Raw genomic sequence first — 22,314 nt, forward strand, 5'->3', positions numbered from 1 at the left:
GAGCCTGCTTCCTCCTCCCTCTCTCTCTCTGCCTGCCTCTCCATCTACTTGTGATTTCTGTCAAATAAATAAATAAAATCTTTAAAAAAAATATATACACTCTGCGACCTGACAATTTATTTCTGGAAATCTATTTTAAGAAAATAATCATTGATTTGACCACAGGCTTACGTACAAAAATGTTAATTGAAGTATTCAACAATTGGGGATGGTTAAATAAATTATACATACATCCACAAGCAGCCATTAAAATCGTGATTGCAAAGAATTCTTAGCCACAGGAGGAAGTGCTCAGTCTATAACAGGATAGGTGAAAAACAGAAACAAGCATGGGAAAAAAGAGAGAGAGAGAGAAAGAGAGAAACCAAGAAGCAGACTCTTTTTTTTTCTTCTTTTAAAATTTTATTTTATTTTCAGTGTTCCAAAATTCATTGTTTATGCACCACACCTAGTGCTCCATGCAACTCTTAAGTATAGAGAACTGATGGTTATCAGAGGGGAGAGGGTGGGGGATGGGATTAAGGAGGGCACTTGTTCGGATGGGCACCGGTGATGTGTGGAATTGATGAATCACTGTATTCTACCCCTGAGGCTAATAGAACACTGGATGTTAAACTGATGTAACTGTATGTTAACTAACAGGAATTTAAATAAAAATTTAAAACACACATAGAAAAAGCCAGGATACGAGAAATTATATAAACAGCATGTTAGCAATTTATCAAAAAGAAAAAAGAAAAGATGGAAAGGCCTCCAAACGGTGCTGATTGCTGACCGGGGGAATTGTTCAGAGGCTTTTTAAAACACTTTTTTGCGTCTTCCAAATGTTTTATAATCTTTAGTATTACTATTATTCACAACATAGAAACAGAACCTAAGAATTCAGCTAAAGTGAATGTGTCAGAAAACAGGTAGACTTTGATCAGAAATATCAAATGTGATTTATATTATCAATCATTCAAAGTCTTAAAAAGGGCAAGAAATCATGCAATACCTATCTTCGGATTGGCCAGCAAAGGTTCAAAAAAGATGGCTCCCTTGCTAACACTGATGTCCCCCTCTCTGTGAACGTCTGTAAGCCTCTCGCCTTTCACAGAGCACCTACCTTTTACCTGTTTTCGCTGCCTAAAGTCAATCTGAAGAGGATTTTCACTTTTATGAAAAAAGGGTAAAGAGCCAAAAAAGCATTCAGTGTTTGCTTGGCAGTGAGCGTCGGTGGGGGCAGGGCTCACTGCAAGCAGGGGGAGCAGAGCCCCAAGTCCTGCCCCGGGACCACAGGGACCACACTCTGAATTGTATCTGTCAGCCAATGTGTTGTGTGCCCAGCAGCGAATCAGAAAATACTGAGAGAGGTCATTTTTGGGGGGGTCTGGAAAATGCTCAAAAATATTTTCATCTAAATTCATGGTAATTACATCTCTGCTTTATGGCATTTTGGTTTGCAAAATGTTTTCAAGGAATGCTCTGCTTTCAGGTGGTGGGAGAGCCCCGTACACCTGAAGGAAAACAACAAAGACACAGACAGTCTCCTGTAGCAGTAAGACAATCTGAGACGCTTCTGCGCATTCTTTTAGGACGTTCAGTTATAAAACCGGCTAGTTAACCCAGCTGCTATTAACAGCTTAACAGTTTAAGCTGTCAAAGCTAAAATCTCGTATCTTTTTCATTTTGGAACAGAAAACACACAAGCATGGTTTCTCTCTCATACACTCAGCTACAAGCACACACCCAGCTTAATCCAACTAGCTGCAAACTCACCTGAATCATTTTAGTGTGGACCCCCTGACCCAATTCGATCCCACCGTGAGTCACCAGCACAGACCCGTCCAGGTAAATGTGAACCAAGGCAGCAGCCTAACCGGAAAAGATGACAAGAGTTCCCGTGAGCTTTTGGGCTGATATTATCACATGTCTCGTCAGTCACGACACTCTCTCTGGAGAGTAATGTACAGACGTGTTGGACACTATAGGGACACCCGAAGCTAACACAACACTGTATGTTAACTATTACTGGAGTTAAAACGAAAAACATGTGCTCAACTGCTCTCAGTTCAAAGACATACAGAACATTCCAGGGCAGAACCCGACCCACTCTGTCCTTTGCCAAATTTAGTAGTTTAATGTTAAATGATAACCAGATGTCAGCATAAAAATTGTCCTCAAAAACCAAATATGTGCCTCATGTCAGTCTAGAAGGTGTTGAAAAGTACCATAAATAAACAGAATAAAACATTTTCCCTGGAAATGATCCCCTCCGTTCCATTTCCTGCTGAAATACGCACCCTTTCCCCACAGCCCTGAGACCACTGAGCAGAGCCCGGCCAGGGCTGCCTCAGGATCGCCCCATAAGACACCAGGCTGGCAGGGGCTGGCTTTGAGGCTGGGGCAGGACAATGCTCCTTAAGCTGCTATTTCTTCATGAGGACAATTGAGGATCTCCCTAATCCAAAGTAGAACAACAATCTAGGTTTGGGGTTTGTTTTTTGCGGGGGGTCAGTTGTAAAATGCCAAGTTAAGTGCAGATAGGTTGGGGCAGAGAGAATTGTTTCCATGAACACATATTCCCGTAGTTGTAGGTGTGATAGAGAGAAGCAAACACAAAAACCCAGATAAGATGGGACAGACAGAAACTGTTCGCTACCAAACGGGCCAAGCCTACCCCAAATTATCCTGGCACAGAATTACAGGGCTTTTGTTAGAAGGGAACTTGGAAGTAATCTTATCTAACTGTACAGCTCCCCTTGGGGTCCAGAAAGAACCAAACTGCTAACATAGAATTAAAGGCTGCTATAATCAGTAACATCAGGACTTTAGCTAAACATGCTTTATAATCAACATGAACGTGCCTTCTTGGAATTTTGTTCACACTAGACTGAGGGGGATGGAGATATCCCAAAAGGCCTCAGAAAACAAGGATGGCCTTCTCACTGTGCGTCTCTAGTGTAAGAGCGTTAGTAACAGCATCTGGTCCCAGGGAAAATGCTTCCCGTGGTTCCACTATGGTTGGGAAGCCCTGCAAGGCGAACCTCTGTAGCCGTTCTGCTGGGAGATGCCAACCTCATCGGTGAGATCTGGGCCACCAACGGGTGACTTAACACTGTGTCAGCTAGTTTCTTAGTATCTAAGCTTCTGGGCAGTGTGGCACAAAAATCCAGGATTTATGAAGGCAGGGTCTTCTTGTGGTTCCGCAGATTCCCAACATGTCTCCGCCAGGGCAGCACTGGTTTCTGCCTGGTGGCGGGCGCCATGCTAAGGTACTGTGGACATGGAAGCTCGCCGGGTCCTAGCTGCTCCTGCATGTCCATAGGCTAGTCCTCAAGTCCACCGGACGGGAGGTAGGTGTGAGCCCCTCGGCTGTCGTGGCACAGGGCTGCCTCTGCTCAGGCGGATGGCCCGGGGTGATGAAGACACATGACCAGACCGTGTCCAGGCCCACTCCTCCTCCTGTCGCGCAACAGCTGGATGTCCTTGGGCCAGAGAGTGAACGCCTGCGGGCTTCGGTTTCTCATCCTATGACACAGAATCCCACCTACCCAGCGACGGTAGAGCGGGCAGGACGGATCCCCCAGCCTTGCGCCTTATCATGTCCTTCCTCATTCCTTCCCTCCTCCATTGGATTTGCTTTGGGGTCGCCTTTCGGCACACGGCTTCCAGGAAGCAGCTTGCCCGATCTCGGACTCCTCCACTGGGCCCGACGCCGATGTTTCCAGCACGGCAGCGGGTCTCCGGGGGGAGATGGGTAGGGCTGGTGGTCTGAGAATGAAGTCGTACTGCTGGCTGTGGTCTGTTTGCTCCCGGCTGAGCTGAAGGCCACCTCGGTTCCCACCAGACGGTGCCAGGAAGAGGCAGCTGCTGGGGCTGAGAAAACACGGCTTCTGCGGCCTCTCAGACCCGAGTCTCCAGCCCCTCTCTCCAGATGTGGGGCTTCACACAAGTTATTTTAGCTCCTGAAGCCTCCGTTTCCTCACCGCTAAATGAGGCCTACAAATCTTACAAGTTGTCCTGAGGGTTGAATGGAATAAAATCTAAAAGGGGTACTGAGTAATTATCACTATTTCTTAGATAAAAAATTTCTGAGAAATCTCTGATCCGGGAAACGGGCCAGGTCTGGCCTGCTGTGGAGACCGGATGTCAGGTGAGGGCGACGGTTGAGTAGCGACAGCCCACCGTGTCCAGCATGGTTATGCCCCAGGGCTGCCGGCAGATCTGTAAACAACAGGGGCCGTTCTCCCCAGGGATGCTGGCAGGTCTGCTCGGAAACAGATGGACCGGACTGATGGCTTCGTTAGCCGCACACTCATCGGTGTAACCCCAAACCGCGGACTGAGATTCACCGTTCCCTAACCCTTTCCTGGTGGTGGTTTCCCCCTCTCCCCTCCTTCTGAATAATCTTGGTGTTTTTTTTTGCCTTTATTCCTCGACCACCGCCTCCTGACTGTCTCCCTCATCTGGGGGCGTTGTGTACAGATGACTATGTGTTTCTGCCACCACCAACAGGGGAAGAACGGGACGGCTGCAGAGGACATCACCGCCTGTACTGTCCCAATGCTCCTCTGAGCTACCACCAGTCTAACCCACACGAGACACGCTCAAGATTACACCCGAGCTGAGACAGGAGGGTTAGGTGCATGGACCGGCATGGGAATGAAGGCAGAACCTTCCTGCCTTTTTTTTTCTTTTTTTTTTTTTTTGGCCTCCTCGGCTCCCTCTACCCACCGCTGACTTACTAGTGCTCCTCACAGTTCCGCTCCCATTTATCCCCAACCTGTCCGTACTCAAAGCACCTGCCATTCCTTCTTCATGGCTCAGCCAAAACCAGCTGTGCAGGTATGTTTCATTCAAGAATGAGGGGCCAGAAGCAGTGGACAAAAACAAGCAGGGAATTTACTTAATCAATTGAAGAAACTGTAAGAATAGATTTCTCATCCCTCCCTTCACATTTTTAACAGCTAAGAAGGGAGTAAACTTCTAAAATGCTTTTAAAAAATTATTTAAATGGTTTTACTCTTCTGGGTTTAGTTTATCCCACCCCCAAAAACCAAATGCCATGCAGCTTCCCGTTTCTATTTCATGGTCCAGTGACACAGCAGTACAGAGGAGCTGGAAGAGGAGTCTTGGCCGTCAACCATCCCACCATCTGGCCTTGTACTTGAGTGATCTGGGCCCAGAGCAAGTTGACTCAGTTGCTTAATGCAAGGGCCAAAAGCAAATGCCAGGTCTTCTGATTTCCCAGCAAGAATGCTTGCTGCTAACGCTGGGGATTCCTGCAAAGGAGCTCTTATCTCCTCTGGAGGAAAGCTAGCTTGACTGAGGACAACTTTGGGGAAGGTTTACAAACAGGCATTGCAACCCTATGGCTAATCTGCCTTCACAGAAAGTTTCCCCAACCCCCTCTGATTGGTCTGTTTGGAGAACTGACCTGACTAAGAGTGATTGAGCCAAGGCCAACAGGAAACTTCAGGGGGACCACAGCCAGCCCTTTTTTCTTCCAATAATTCTTTGAATTGAATTTTTCCACAGCCGCTTTCCTCAGGGTATAAGAAGACTTAGCCATACATTCTTTCCAACACTGAATCAGGTTCTTGGCATTAATCTCTTGTTTGTAGGGTGTTTGATCAATTTCCTTGTACATGTTTATCGTTCGGACCTATAAAAGAAAAGGAAATCAAAATGGAGAAGAGGCAACCAATGTAGTCTCTCCACTGTCCTCCTAGTTAAGTTCTGCTCTTCCCATCAGGCCCAAACTGAGTTCCACTTACTCCTTGTGGAAGCCCTTCCTGAAGCCTTCTTTACCTGAAGCCTCTATCAGATATGTTAGCACTTATATACTTTCTATGCTGCTCTGGTTTAAGTTCAAATGAAAGTATCCTTTCCTTATATTTCTTATATGACTCAGTACAGTCCCAGGATACTGTAGATTCCTCTAATTCTAGCTGCATTTGCGAACATCTGTTGAGACGTATTCCTGAATTTAACTTCCAGGCTACATGATCTACACAATTTGGATTGTAGATGTTGTGGAAAGATAAGACTACTCACTCTAGTTATTGGTTATATTTAAACAAGCTTATATATACATTTTTAAAAAATTATTTTCATTAACATATATGTATTATTAGTCCCAGGGGTACAGGTCTGTGAATTGTCAGGCTTACACACTTCACAGCATTCACCATAGCACATACCCTCCCCAACGTCCATAACCCAACCACCCTCTCCCTACCCACCTCCCCCTGACAACCCTCAGTTTGTTTTGTGAGTTTAAGAATCTCTTATGGTTTGTCTCCCTCCCGATCCCATCTTGTTTCAATTTTTCTTTCAACAACCTTTTATATTTGTTAAAACATAACTGGTAACTAGGATGTAGAACAAATTAAGATTCTTTTTTTAAAATTTTATTTATTTATTTGAGAGAGAGACAGTGAGAGAGAGCATGAGTGAGGAGAAGGTCAAAGGGAGAAGCAGACTCCCCATGGAGCTGGGAGCCCGATGCGGGACTCGATCCCGGGACTCTGGGATCATGACCTGAGCTGAAGGCAGTCGTCCAACCAACTGAGCCACCCAGGCATCCCAAATTAAGATTCCTTTTTTTTTTTTTTTTTTTTTTTTTTAAGATTTACTTATTTATGAGACAGCAAGTGAGATAGGGGGATAGAGGGGAAGAGAGAATCTTAAGCAGACTCCATGCTGAGTGCAGAGCCTAACTTGAGGCTCAGTCTCTCAACCCTGAGGTCATCCCTAAGCTGAAACTAAGCCACCCAGGTAGCCTGGGGAAGGCAGCGTTTTCAAGGGTGGCTATTCTCTCCTCCGACTGCCGCGGCGGGGAGGGGGGGTCATTATCCGATTTCCCCTATGCTACCAAATGCCACAGTACTTCTGGGAAGGAGGCTGTGATGAGAAGGGAGGGGCAGGGGCCCCCGGAAGTTCAAGAGACAAAAAGAAAATGACTTCTGCCTAGGGCTACCTGTTCTAGTATTGACCAGCAAGAAAGCAGGCAGATGAAGTGGGGAGCGGGGCTTTCTAAGGTTTGCTGCAGCAAAGAGAGAATGGGAAACACCGCCTGAGGTGCCCACCGAGGACAGCTGGAAACCTAACCCACCCTCAGAGGGGACCGTCCATTTCCAAGAGAGAATTAGCAGAAACAAGCCCACAGAAACATACTTGAAAAGTGGCTACATCTAAGCACGGAGGGGACAAGAGCTCGCTGGGCAAAGGCTGCTTCCTCAGGCCCTCCCTTCCCTCTCTGCCCCAACAGCACAGCAGGATGCCCAGAGTGGAGAAGTTGGGAAAGAATGGACTCCGGGTCTCCCCACCCTAACTCCGCTCCAGGATTCTGAGGGCAAGAGGCACAGGGAGGGGGACAGAGCTTATCAATTGCGACGGTGACTTCAAGAACAGAAAGGAAACTATTTTAGTAACTGAAATGACTGAAACTTTCTGACAGCTGCCTAAGATGTTCAAGGAGGAGAAAAAAGGGCTTGACAGGACTCGTTGGTGGGTAGCACTTACCTCACCAACCGACGGAGACTTCTCACTAAATGAGCTGGAGTCTGAAGCTCCCTTTTCAAGATCCTCTGTCTCCAGGAGGATTCTGGGCAAAGAGCCCAAGTGAGACAAGGCTCATTGAACTTTGGAGTCCTGGCTCTGTCTTCACTAGTGAGCTGGCTTACCCCGGGCACACCATTCAGCCCCTCTGGACCCAAATTCCTCAACCTGAATGACCCCCCAGGGGTCCTCCCTGCTCTGGAGCCTGATGTCTTGTGTGTGAGAGACTAGTTTAGCCTTACCTTCTCGGGGGCCAGACCACACCTGGCTGCAACTTCGGTGATACAGGACTCAGTGATGAGCCCCGCCTGAGGGAAGCCGAAGCCACGCAGAGCTGTGTTGGATGGCCCATTGGTTTTGCACGCCCACGCCCGGCAGCGCAGGTTGGGAAACTTGTAAGCATTTTCCATTTTCAGAAGTCCCATTTCTATCACCTGCGGAGATCCAGAGTTGGTGTGATCAGATTCTCATCAGATTTTGCCCTCCTGAGACTGAAGACCAAAACTAAGCCGGAAATGACTAACCCTCTCTACGTCACATCAAACATGCTAAGACAGACCCGTGTCCTAAATTAAAAGAATGTCTGCTATAATTTTTAAGGATTTGAATACTTTTTCTTTTTTTGAAATCATCATTTTTTATGTTCATATTTCAGGACGAATGCATTTCCCCCCAGGTTTCAGACAACTGCCAAAGACTTTGAAACATTCAGAGGCTCTAAACGTGGGGTCTACAGAATGTAATGAATAAAATATCCTGCAAAGCATGGCAAAAAAAAAAAAAAAAAAGTTTTGGTATTTGGTCTAATGCTCTGGTTCTCAACCAGGGATGATTTTGTCTTCTGTCTTCCCTGGTAATGTCTGGAGACACTTTTGGTTGTTGAGACCAGAGGGTAGCTGGGCCACTGACATCCAGTCACTAGAGGTCAAGAATGTTGCCGGACATCCCACCATGCACTGGGCAGCCCATAACCAAGGATGATCCAAGCCAGAATAACAGCAGAGCTGTGACTGAGGTCAAATGCTTGCCCTTGGGAAAAGAAGTCCTAGTATGGGAAACATGGACACAATATATAGACACAGACTTAGCCAGTATGTCTGGGCTCACTCTGGGGGCACCAGTTAGCAACACATGGTTGTCCCTGCAGTGTGGGTCTTATTTATTAAAAAGTTATTTAGCTATTGAATATCCTCTGAATTTTATCATTTTATGTCATACTTCCCAGAATGTGAACTTGCTTCTTAAAGCACTTACAATTAATGACTCGTCCAGGGAGGCGCCCCCATTGCTATAATGCTCCATGTCCAGGGCCACGATTCTGCCGTCGTTCATGAACCCAGCCTAGGAAGAGAGAACCGATCTTGAATGCTGGGGCTGGTGACCATGTCTCTCTACATTTTACTTTGTTACTTGGAAGTCTTCCTCACACAGATAAAAAGCTTCCTGACATTGGTTTGGCAATGATTTCTTGGAGAGGATACCAAAAGCACAGGAACAAAAGAAAAAAAATAGAACAACTGGAAAAAAAAATAAACAACTCCAAAATTTAAAACTTCCATATACCAAAGGACACAATCAACAGAGTGAAAAGACAACCCAGAAGACAGAGAAAAATTTTTCAAATCATGTATCTCCTAAGGGATTCATATCCAGTGTGTGTATGAACTCTTATAATTCAACAACAACAACAAAACCCAACCTGACTAAAAACATGGATGAAGGATTTGAATAGACATTTCTCCAAAGACAAGATTCAAATGTCCAGTCACCACAGGGAGAGATGCTCAACATCTCTAGTCATTAGAGAGATGCAAATCAAAATCACAAGAGACCACCTCACATCCATCAGAATGGCTACTATAAGAAAACAACCACCAACCAACCAGTAACAGAAAATAGTGTAGGTGAGCATGTGGAGAAACTGGGCGCCCTGTGCACCGCTGGTGGAAATGTGAAATGGTGGAGCCGCTGAGGAAAACAGTATGGCGGTTCCTCAAAAAAATTAAAAATAGAAATATAATATAATCTAGTAAGCCCATTTTGGGGTATTTATCTGAAAGCACTAAAAGCAGGGTCCTGAAAAGCAATCTACACACGTATGTTCACAGCAGCATTATTCACAATAGCCAAGGGCTAGAAGCAACCCAAGTGTCTGTCAACGGACGAATGGATCGACAAAATGTGGTACATACAACAGAATACTATTCAGCCTTAAAAAGGCAGGAAATTCTGACACATACTATAACATGGATGGACTCTGAGGACATTATTTTCAGTGAAATAAACCAGTCACAAAAGGATAAATACTGTTTGATCCCGTTTATATCAGGTATCTGGTGTAATCAGAGTCCTAGCAAGTAGAATGGTGGTTTCTGGGGGATTTTTGGGGTGGAAGAAATGGGGATATATTACTTAATGGGCCCCGAGTTTCAGTTCTACAGGATGAAAAGAATCCCAGAGATGGACAGTGATGATGGTTGTACAACAATGTGAATGTACTTAATGCCACCAAACCGTACAGTTGAACATGGCTGAGACAGCAAATGTTTTGTTGTGTGTAAAAAAGGATAAAAGGGGTGGGGCACCTGGGTGGCTCAGTGGGTTAAGCCGCTGCCTTCGGCTCAGGTCATGATCTCAGGGTCCTGGGGTCAAGTCCCGCATCAGGCTCCTTGCTCGGCAGGGAACCTGCTTCCCCTCTCTCTCTCTGTCTGCCTCTCCGTCTACTTGTGATTTCTCTCTATCAAATAAATAAATAAAATCTTTTAAAAAAAAAAAAGGATAAAAGGGTAAGGAAAAAGTCAGGGTAGAGAAAGATATAATAGCAAAGCAAACAAAAACCCCTTCTGGAAAATTCATTACTACTGTTCAGCCCACCCCGCTCTTCCCTCCTCAAGAAAACCAACCCCATCATTCTCAACCTCCCTTTTTTGCCACAAGTCCTTGCATTCTGGCTCCACCTTTCCACCTGAACTCTCTCCCCTGAGGCCACCTCATCTTCCAAACTCCCAGTCTGGTGGCTGGCTCGCAATGGGCTCAGCACGTTCTTCTCAGCGCGCCCAGTTTGATGAAAACTCTCAGCACCATTGGGTGCTGCTAGAGGTCTTTTACAGAAATATCTTCCTGTGTTTCATATGTTTCCAATATCCCTGCTTCCCATCTGCACTCTGCTTCAGTATCTCTAAACTTACTAGAGTTCACTTTGTGATTTTTGCTGAACGGATTCAAAACAAAGTCATTGTCAAGGGCACGGCCTGTGAATTCCAGAAGTTTGAGTCCTGCCTCTGCCACTTAACTAGTTCTGTGATCTCAGACAAGCTCTATAACCTCTCTATCTGTGAAATGGCAATAAATAAGGTAATGCGTAGGAAATTTTGGTGGGTGACTGAAACACGGTAATGTTCTAAATATAAATTATTAATATTAGTATTACAAGTGTTATCAATATCATCTCTTGTCTTCACTCTACATCAGAAGACATCATTTTTCTTTCATAATTATAGTCATCACTGTGCTTAAGGCTTCTGTAACTATAACTACCAGTAACAGATTGTTGTAAGGTTCCACACTGGTGAAGGAACAAGCTCATCACTGTTCTTCCATATTGGTTCCTCTGTCCAACCTGGTACTTTCTACTAGAAACCGCCAAGTCATGTTTGTGGTTTTATTCTCCCCTGGACTTTGCCAAGTTTGCCACCGGCTCCTATTTTATTTTATCCTACCATGGCTCTTGGACTCATTTCTTCAACATCCTACTATCACAGCTCAGACCCCAAATACTTCATGTCTGAATGCTCCCTCTCTCCTCCCCAGGCCATCCTGCCCTGTGCCATCATATGACCTTCTCCTGTGCACCTGTGTTTGGTTATGATACTTGACTGATCAAGGACCTACTCAGTCCTACTCTTTCTTACAAGATCAAGTTTCAACCCCAATCCTGAAACTCTAGGCCTCATTCAATCTGGCATCACTTAACCTAACCAACCTTATTTCCCACCACCCCTCAGTAATTACTGTGTGTTCTAATTCCCCCCTCCTCTGACCACCACCCCATCAAACACTCCATGTTTATCCCTCCTCTGCGTTCCCACCACCCACACGCCTCCTTTCTGCTCATCTGTCCTTGAAGGCCGTTTATGTTTCACCATCTCTAAGATGTCTCATGTACGTACCACAACTCATAGTTTACCATGCGCATCTCATTGTTAACCTGATATTATGATGTTTTCATGATGACTTCATATGTGTATGTTTTTCCCCCTTAGTCCCTAAAATGTAATCTCTTTCAGAACGAAGTTCACTCTAATAAATCTTTGTTAAACTAAACCAAATTCTAAACATAGATCCAATTGAGCATGAGATGAAATAAACTCATCCCTTATCTCCTAAAAATACGGATGCAAGTACACCAGTTGTGATGGAGATGATGCCGTGTTCAACAAATGCTGTTGTCTTTCATCCTGGGCACGTGGAAGACTACGCTGCCCAGCCTCCCTCAGAGTTAGATGGCAAAGTCCTGGCTTATTACACGTGAATAGAAGCAAGGCCCACATTTAACATGCCTGGTACCTAAAACAATTCCCACATAACACTCTTCCTTTGGTTCTGTCCTCTGCAGAAGACCCAGCAGAGGACTCAGAGTCCCTAAGGTGGTGCTCTGCAATAGAACTTTCTGAGGTGACGGCAATGTTCCATATCTACATGTCCAATATGGCAGCCACTGGCCACACATAGTTACTGAGCACTTGAAATACAGCTAATGCAACTATCGAACTGAATTTTCTGTTTTATTTATTTTAAAATTTTTAAAAAAGATTTGTCAGAAAGAGAGAGAGAGAGAGCATGCACAGGCAGGGGGAGTGGCAGGCAGAGGAAGAAACAGGCTTCCCGCTGAGCAAGGAGCCCAACATGGGACTTGATCCCAGGACCCTTTGATCATTACCTGAGCAGAAGGCAGATGTTTAACCGACTGAGCCACCCAGGCACCCCTAAATTTTCTTATTTCATTTAGTTAATTTAAATGTACCCGTGAATAGCCATCTGAGCCTTGTGACTTCCATACCACATGATGCAATCTCAGGGGATGATGGTGGCCCTACTGGGTGGAAAAAGTTTAAATCCCTGAATAATTTTTCAGAGCAGACTCCTCTCCTCTGCCCTTTCCCCTAACCCCTGCTGATTCTACTGAGCTGTTACTTGAGCAAGAAGTAACACAATATGGGTTTAAAGGCCCTGAGAGTTTTTAAGTTGTTTATCATGGCAGTTAATCTATTCTGACAAGTTAATCTATTTCTTATAAAAGCAAAAAATAATTATTTTCTGCTACAGAAATTTTTCTAGGAATTTCTGGGACAGAGTTTATAGAAATACTTTTGCTAATACTGAAAGATGAGGAAGCTGCTGGCAAATAATTATAATTTCACAGAACAGTATTGGGTATTCTTCTATTTTTAGAAAACGTGGAAGTCGTCTGCTATCAGAACTCCTTTCACAGATGTGTGTATATCTACTCACAGGCTTTCCAATCATTCACTCTGGATCAGCCAAATCCAGTTCGTACTTTTCCACAAACGGACATGTTCAAGTAAAGCAGGTGTGAGCTGGCCAGTAGCCGGTGAGCACAAGGAACAGAGAGGTAAGTAGAAGCAGGGTTTGCTGATTTGCTCAGTGTTAGTTCCCAGGAAAGAGCCGCCCAGCGCCGCCTGCTGCCAGCACGCAATGTCATCTCGGTGACACAAAGCCTTTCCGACCCCGCTCTTCTTCTACTCACTTTGTACTTTCCAAGGTAAGGGTGGCGGCCGCCAGTGATCAACATGTCTTCTCCCCGCTCCAGAACACAGCGGACGGCGCGGCCGTGTCTAGAGCAGAGCGGTAAACCATCAACCGAGGAGCTGCCATCTGGGGAGGAGACTGTAGCTGCCCCGGGGGATGGCACTAACTCGCAGCCAGAGCTGGAGGGGCATCCTCACACATGGACGACGGAGCTACTGCTCCCGGGCCCTTCCGATCTCAGGCGTGCACCGTGGCCTCCCCTCGCCTTGGCTCAGAGCACAATGCCTGGCAGGTGCCACCTCTGCAAGGGTGGGTCTCGGGTGTCAGGAGCCCTAGAGTATTGCTTTGGGCACATTTCCCACTGTGATAACAACCTCTGCTACAGGGAAATGGTCCCAGGGCCACATCATAGACTGGTTCCGAATGGAGGAACTCAGGTGGTGTCTGATTTCCAAGTGCTCTCGGAAAGGACAGACCTAGAATCAAGGTCTTTTGGCTTCATGGGATACAGGAACTGACTCATATCATTCAGCAAAGAAATTAAGCCTTCTACATGTGGCTGCTCCAAAGACCATTTCCTATGGTAATGTTTTGGGATCCTTAAAGGAAAATGGTAATGTAAATAAATGTAAATATATAAATATTATATATAAAATGTAAATGCATATAATGTAAATAACTGTAGATATATATAATTATAATATTTATATATAAAATGTAAATATATATAATGTAAATAATTAAATAAATGTAAATAAAGGTAAGCATCACAAAAGCAAAAATCTCCATTTAAATCAAGAAAATATATGTAGGAACACATATATTTATTTATATATATTTAATATATATTATATAGCATATATAATATGTTATGTATAAATACACATAAAGGATTTTACATATATTTGTCATATATATTATATATAAATAAAATATATGGTCATATATATATGTTATATATATGGTTGAGCTTTTTTCAAATTGTTGAAGTGACCTATACACACACACAGGTGCTAAGACAAGTAGCCAGCATCCCTCTGGGACTTGTTTCTATCTGCTATTCAGGTATTTTTACTGTGGCTTTCACTCTTTTGGGTACTTGAGTCTCATTTTGGCTCTTAGTATCTGGTATGACAATATAAGATTAAAAAGTTGTAATAAAACGGCAGCTTTGTGTATTTGTATACCATATATGATTTTAAATAATCTTAACCCAAATTCTTCCTCCTGAACCTCAGTATTGAGAATGCACAGCATGACTTCATTTTATTTTTAATCTAATTGAGCAGATTTTCTCCACTTACTTGTTGGCGGCAAATGCGGTGATGGCTGCCAAGATGCCGGTTTTGAAAATCTTCCCCCCAAAAGCCCCACCAACACGCTTGACATGACACATGACCTTGTTAGCTGGGAGCTTCAGGGTCGAAGCAACGATGTCCTGTGAATGATAATAGTTCCCATTAATCCGATCCATCTGCAGCAAGGGAGTGGGGCAGGACTTACTCGTTTTCGATTCCAAAATGTTACACACAATACGAAAACTGTGCAGCTACACTAAATAACAGGACAGCTTCCAATAACCTAAGCACATCCACAACTGATGTCAGTGGCGTTTAGCTATTATGACATTGCAAGAACTATCATTAAGTAGTCCTTCCAGAATATTTTTGTGCTAATAATTTCTTTTGAGAGAGAGAAAGCATGGCAGGGGGTGGGCGGAGACTCGGGGTATGAGGAGCAGACGGAGAGCGAGAATCTTAAGCAGGCTTCAAGCCCAGCATGGAGCCCAGGGCAAGGCTCAATCCCATGACCCTGAGATCATGACCTGACCTGAAACTGAGAGTTGGATGCTCAGCTGACAGAGCCACCCAGATGCCCCTATGCTAATAAATTTTTGAAAAAGTTCCCCATGAACCATATCCAAAGTGTCCTTTCCGTACTAATCCCTTGGGATAGGTTTCCTGAAGCAGTGAGATTCTGAGGCCTTGCAAAGCTCTCTCAGCCTGACTTTTCCCCACATTCTGCTATCTCTACCAGACACATTTCTCGCCTACCATCTGGATTATTACTGAGTTGGTCTGTGGGTCCCTCCCCGGATGCAGGTTTTGCTCTTCCTTGCCGTCCTAGTGTTTGGAGGTCATTTAGTCTTAACAACTCAAGTCTGTAGATGTGGAGCCCAAGAGGGATGAAGTGATGGCATCACACAGGGAATGAGGAGCAGACCGGACTGAAACAGCACTCGCCTGGCCCTTCTCAATGTTCCCGCTTCTGAAAGGCTTCAGTCCGCACATTCCCACACTCCTGCCTGCTCTGGTAATCACACCGGCTTGTATGGCCTACTGAGTCAACCCCTTAGCTTTGTCCCTCTTGCTTTCACCCTGATGCTTCAGCTAGCCTCTCCTAAATGCGTCCCGGATGCCTGCCTGGGCAGCCTCTGTGTCATTCCCCCTTTCTTACATGCATGCTGCCTGGTATACAGGACAGAGGCAATACATGTTTGCAGAAAGAATGAGTGGATGAATGAATGAATGAATGAATGGCATTGGATCTTGGTGTGGAATTGCTTAGAAATGGCCTCTCCTCTCACCATCGAGACAAACTTCACTCTCACTACAAATACAAACTGAAGACTTCATCTTCATGGACTTTCTGGATGATTCTAGCCCTCAGCAAACCCTTCTTTCTCTTAATTCTTCCGTCTGTGTAAATGCTGACTTAGCTGATTAAGTATTTGGTTCCATTCTGTCCAACACCATTTCCTAACTGCTTCATGTGAGTTAGGTACTTAAAAGCTTTGGAGGGCAGGCTTTCCTCTTTTTTCTTTCACATTCTTAATAAAGCCAAGAGTACAGCAAAAGAGACCTGCTGACTCCGTAACTGGTTCTGAAGTTATAAATCCACAAACAAAAGGTGCCCAATTTCATAACATTCTCTTAAAAGTTTTTAACTATTAATACCCAAACGGATAGAGCTGTTAGTACTCCAAATTCCTTGAGTTCCCATGGTGAATTTTTGTCTTTAATTGCTCTTGGTGTGTTTTGCCAGCAGAAACCACTTAACTTAGCCACCTCCCCTCTGCAACAGCCCCACAGTTACCTGTACGTATTTGGGATACTGGGTAGAAACATAGACATCGATTTCTTGGTCCTCTCCTTTGGGAACAACAAGCATGCTCTGGGTTTCCATATAAAAATGTTCCTGACCTCCCATATGTATTTCACCTGTTAGACGAAAGTATCAGAGTCAAGGAGGCTTTTGGAAAGAACAGGTAGCATCCCCTAGCTGTTCTCCCATTACGGAGAAATTCCACCAACTGTGATATTGCTAGGACAGCAGGCTACACAGTTAAGGGCCATGAACATGTAGATTTCATTACATCTGCAGATTTGAAGACCAGTCCGGTATGGGTGTCTGTCGAGTGTCTGTCAGGTCTCCTGATATGGTAGGTCAGAGAGTCTAGGGAAAGGTGTGTGATGTTCTAGAGTCTGTCAAAACACTATGGCAAGGAGATTTCTGGTCCAAGATGAGATGGAGTAAATGCACTTCTCTTGGTTCCTTCTACTAAGTACAGCAAACAACTTTATTTATTTATATGCAAAAGAAATATAAGAAGACTCTGAAAGGTAGAGAGAAGGCAGACCAATTAGGCAGTTTGGGATTCAAGGAAAGACACATGGTGAGTTCAGTGAGTTAAGTTCTTTTGTTGCTGCTGTTTGCTTCATATATCCCAGACTTGGTACCAGAGAAGCCAGCAATCCCAAAATATCAACAGGAAAACACAGAAAGAAAATCCCCAAGAAAAGCCCACTTTTTCCATCCAAGGAACAAAGAGATGGGAAGCTTAGCAAGAAAACTTTTATACAATGACCACTCTACTCCAGTCTACTCCAGTGAAAACACTGTGGCCCCATTCCTATCTGCAAAAGTTAGGTAGAAAAATCTAGACTTCCACTCTTGTCAGGCTGTAATGAGATGCCCCAAACCCTGTGTTGTGGTGGTATCACTGGAAACCACATGAGGAATCTGGACTTCCACCCTTCACCCAGCAATAACAAGGTAGCAACACCTGTTTCCCCACCAGCATGGGGTCAGAGTAGTTCTGGTAAAATAGATAATGTAAATAAGACCCAGAGTCTTACAACATAATAGTCCAATGACCAGGATACAATTGAAAATCAGTCATTATGCCAAGAACTCAACTTGAATGAGAAAAGACAATCGACAGGCCAACACTGAGATGACACAGATGTTGGAGTTATCTAACAACGATTTTAAAGCAACCATCACAAAAATGCTTCAGCGAGCATTTACATAAACACTTAAAACACATGGAAAAATGCAAAGTTTCAGTAAAGAAACAAAAGATACAAAAAGAGCCAAATGGAAATTTTAGAACTAAGAAATACAACCACCAAAATTTAAGAGGCTCACTGGAAAAGCGCAACAAGAGAATGGATGCAACAGAGGAAATCACTAGTCATCAAGAACACAGAACAACAGAGCTGCCTAACCTGAACATCAGAAAGAAGAGACTGAAAAGACAATGACCAGAGCTTCGATTAAATAAAAAGACTGACCATCTGGGTCACTGACATCAAACACTTGATGGAATAATGGCTGAAAATTTCCTAAACCTGGCAAAAGACACGAACCTACAGATTTGAGAAGCTGAGTGAGTATTTGAAAATATGATAAATCCATAGAAATCCATGCCAAGACACATCAGAGTCAAACTTCTGAAAAGTAAAAATAAGAAAATATCTTGGAAGCAGACAGAGAAAAACACTACCTCGCCTAGAGGGGAAGGATACTTCACAAGGCAGGTTCTCATCAGAAACCGTGGAGACCAGAGGAAAGTTTCAATGTCTTTCTTCAACTTCTGAAGGACCTGGAAACTCAAAAATCTATATCCAGCAAAAATACTCTTCAAGAATGAAAAAGAAATCAAGACAGTCTTAGATGAAGGAAACTAAGAATTTGTCTTAAACAAACCTATCCTAAAATAATGGTTAAAGACAGTTGTGAAGCAGACAAGAAATGATTTTTTTTTTTAAAGAATGGAATCTCGGAACATTTGGAAGGAGAGAGAACAACAGACAGACTACAAATACAGGTAAACGTGATAGACTTTCCTTCTCCTCTTGAATTTTACAAATTGCATTGAAAGCAAAATTATAACATTGATTCATGAAGTACTCAGAGTATAAAGAGGGAATTTTTTAGGACTATAATAAATGAAAGAGAGTAAAAGGATGCGAAGAAAGGTAAGATGTCTATGTGCAAACTGAGAAAATGTTGCTACGAGATATATTGTAATATGTATGTTACATGTATTGTATGTTCTAGGTGTAAAATTCACACATAGAACTACCACCAAAAAACAGAACAAAACAAAACCAGACAGAGATACACTGAGAAACACTACAGATTCATCAAAATGGAGTCCTGAAAAATCTTCCACTAAGCCATTGAAAGATGGGGGCGGGGGAGAGTAAACAGAGCGAAAAAAAACAGAATACAATTATGACCAACAATCATGTTAGGTGAAAGGGAGAACTTTAAAAAATTAAAAATGTGGAGCGCCTGGGTGGCTCAGTGGGTTAAAGCCTCTGCCTTCAGCTCAGGTCATGATCTCAGGGTCCTGGGATCGAGACCCCGTCGGGCTCTCTGCTCAGCAGGGAGTCTGCTCCCCCCCCCCCACCTGCTTCTCTGCCTACTTGTGATTTCTGTCTGTCAAATAAATAAATAAAATCTTTTAAAAAAAATTAAAAATGTATCCAATAACAGGGATTTGCAGATGGTTTAAGGGAGATTCCCAAGGAAATCTTTTGTATTGATGTCTGGATTTCCTAGCTTATCCAAACTCTGAATAAAGAAAAAAATACAGAAAAACGAGATTGTTTCATTAATAAAATACAAAAATTAAAATGTCAAAACTCAAATCTCAATTTTATTTTTTTTCCAAGATTTTATTTATTCGAGAGAGGGCAAGAGTGAGATTGAGCGAGAGCGTGAGTGGGTGAGGGGCAGAAAGAGAGAGGACAGTCTCCCCGCAGAGCATGAAGCCGGACGTGGGACTCAGTTCCAGGACTCTGGGATCATCACCTGGGCTGAAGGCAGATGCTTAACAGACTGAGCCACCCAGGCGCCCCTCAAATCTCAATTTTAATGTAAGGTTTTATCAAAGACTGCACATTAAAAATCCACCTGACAGTGGGCTCAAATTCATGGTTTACCATATTAGTACCCCCACAATCCAATTGGAATTTATTTTGTTAAACACCTACTTCACTTAAAACATGAAAAGCTACCAACCATTAGAGCTGTTTCTGCTCACACCTGCAAAGTACGCGAGGAGCCCTGTTCCATGGTACCATCCGCCCTGCCGCCCTCAGCCCACGGTGCCCTCCCGCTCTTCCTACCCGCTGTCGGCTGTCGCTGTCAACTAATTTGATCAACTAATTTGATCAGCTAATCCCTGAGATAAAAATCTTATTTCACTGTGGGTTTAGGAGTGATTCCTCAGGGCACATTTCCATTTTAATAAGAAGCCCTTCAAGACTGAAAAGCCATCAGGCTACCCAGGAGGCCACCTGTATTGTGCCCAGCAGGAGGGGATAAGGGCAAGATAATCTCCGTTTCAGGGCTCCTGGATCTCTTGCAAATCCTGCTGTACAGACTGCCTTCTGTGCTCTCTAGCCATTTTTTTTTTTTAAAGATTTTATTTATTTATCAGAGAGAGAGAGGGGGAGAGAGCGAGCACAGGCAGACAGAATGGCAGGCAGAGGCAGAGGGAGAAGCAGGCTCCCCGCCAAGCAAGGAGCCTGATGTGGGACTCGATCCCAGGACGCTGGGATTATGACCTGAGCCGAAGGCAGCTGCTTAACCAACTGAGCCACCCAGGCGCCCCTCTCCAGCCATTTTTTTTTTTTTTAAGATTTATTTATTTATTTGACAGAGAGAGATTACAAGTAGGCAGAGAGGCAGGCAGAGAGAGAGAGGAGGAAGCAGGCTCCCTGCTGAGCAGAGAGCCCGATGCGGGACTCGATCCCAGGACCCTGAGATCATGACCTGAGCCGAAGGCAGCGGCTTAACCCACTGAGCCACCCAGGCGCCCTCTCCAGCCATTTTTAAGGAGAGAAATGAGAAGTGGTTTCACGTAGAGAAAGATGTTCACCTCAGGGCCTCGGCTGGGGGGTTTCTAAGGCCCTCCCAGTGCTATGACATCAGGGCTAGGAAGGGGCCGAATGTATTTTCAGAGGATAAAAACTCAGTCCCTTCAAGAACACAGTCTAAGACTTGATGTCGTTAGTGTTCTACATCATTTATCTTTTAAATATTTGATTTTCTTAGGGCAGCTATGTTCCTAAGGGACAGAGTGCTCTTATGACGATCATTACTTCCAGTTACCTCTCACTGAAAGGTAACCAAAAATGGCCAAAAATTCTTAATTCAAATGATAATTTGCATTGTAAGAAAAAAAAAATTACCTCACACTAGTGAGTCAAGAAGGTGGAAATTTAAAATCAATACAAGTGTCCTTGGAAAGCACCTTGTGCCACTTTCATATTTATCAGTAGGGTAAGGGGCAGGATACAAACTAATGAAAATGGGCATTTCCAAGATGCTCACACCATCATCTCTTCATGCTGAAATGCTCCCTCCTCCTCTCCCAGAAAACAGACCCAGTCTTCAAGTGTTGGCCACATTTCACTAGTCCTAAGAATCGTCTGGAACACTGTGAACGTTTGTCAAAAGCACATTCCTGCCCTATCCTGGATCCTCCAATTCCAGAATCCCAGAAAGGGGGCATGGGAGTCTCCAGGCAGGTCTCATAAGTGGCTCCCACTGGGAGGCACCGGGAAACACCGGGGGTGCTAAATGAGCACCCGCCAGTGTGTTAGCTCGGGAGACGGTGAAATAGTGTCTTGAGGACAACAGAAACATCGAAGCCTGGCAGTAATTACCGCTTGTTACGGATGTGCCAAGCTCTATGCCAAGCACACTTCTGTTATCTCTTAGAACCTTCACAACAGATCTCTGAGATCAGGATTATTTTATTGATATAACTTTAAAGCAGGGAGATGGGTCCTGCCAAGTCCCACCGCTGATAAGACGGCGTGCCAGGGAATACTGGAAGGGTGATGGTAAAAGGTGTCTTTGCTACGTTTTCCATATGACGTCATCCAGGCAGTGTGTGACCACGTCCTGGTCTAACACAGCAGTGGAGTTAAGAAACACAATGGGCTTTGAGCTCAAGTGGCTGGCTGGATACACAGCCAGACCTCTGGCTGTGCACTCGAGGAGGGTAAGCCTTAGGCCCCTTCTGAGCTTGGGCTTGGGGCTGGAGAGAAAAATCAGGGTGATGGTGGTTTCAAATACGCACTAGATGCCAATACCCTGGAAATTCACTTAAAGACAGACAATGCCAAATGAGAAATTCTCCGCCCTGAGATGTGGTTCAGAAAACCCACGCCCACCCAGCCACACACCTGGGGCAATCAGCTCTTGCACAGCAAGGGTTAAGGACGGCTCTCTAGCAGGGACCATGGCAGGGCAGAGCGGGGAAAGTCTGTGTTCTCTAAGACCCCTGGTACTTTTTTTTTTTTTTTTTCCTGAGACAAGTGGCAAAATCTGAATAAGGTCTGTTGTTAACGAACAGTATTGTGTCAATGTGCACATTCTGATTTTCATAACTGTTTAAGGAAGTGGATGTTCTTGCTCTAAGGAAACACACCAGTATTTAGAGGTAAACGAGCATGTAACTTACTCTCAAATGGCTCAGAAAAAAATGTGTGTGTGGGTGTACAGGAAGAGAGAATGATTAAGTCGGTGTAGTGAAGTGTTAATAATCAGGGCATCTGGATAAAGAATAACTGGGAGTTTCGTTAATGTTATTGCAACTTTTCTGTAAATTTAAATTTATTTCAAAATAAAAAGTTATAAAAATTTTATTGGAAAAGTGTAATCAACTTTTCTAAGAGAGAAATCCCAGTTTAA

The 22,314-nt window shown here is 44.1% G+C and overlaps 1 protein-coding gene across 1 annotated transcript in view; it reads right to left on the reverse strand.

Moving 5' to 3' along the window:
- LOC131827590 (aldehyde oxidase) overlaps positions 1 to 22,314 on the reverse strand; it is an 82,856-nt gene that overhangs the window by 12,253 nt on the left and 48,289 nt on the right. Inside the window, exons 21-27 of the mRNA XM_059168474.1 lie at positions 16,411 to 16,535; positions 14,619 to 14,752; positions 13,313 to 13,400; positions 8,800 to 8,886; positions 7,788 to 7,979; positions 5,420 to 5,647; positions 1,759 to 1,854 (exon numbers count right to left, since the gene is read on the reverse strand). Of these exons, the coding sequence (XP_059024457.1) occupies positions 1,759 to 1,854; positions 5,420 to 5,647; positions 7,788 to 7,979; positions 8,800 to 8,886; positions 13,313 to 13,400; positions 14,619 to 14,752; positions 16,411 to 16,535 (950 nt within the window). The remainder of the gene's footprint in view (positions 1 to 1,758; positions 1,855 to 5,419; positions 5,648 to 7,787; positions 7,980 to 8,799; positions 8,887 to 13,312; positions 13,401 to 14,618; positions 14,753 to 16,410; positions 16,536 to 22,314) is intronic.

This window comes from Mustela lutreola, chromosome 3 (assembly GCF_030435805.1).
Source record: "Mustela lutreola isolate mMusLut2 chromosome 3, mMusLut2.pri, whole genome shotgun sequence".
Taxonomy (NCBI): domain Eukaryota; kingdom Metazoa; phylum Chordata; class Mammalia; order Carnivora; family Mustelidae; genus Mustela; species Mustela lutreola.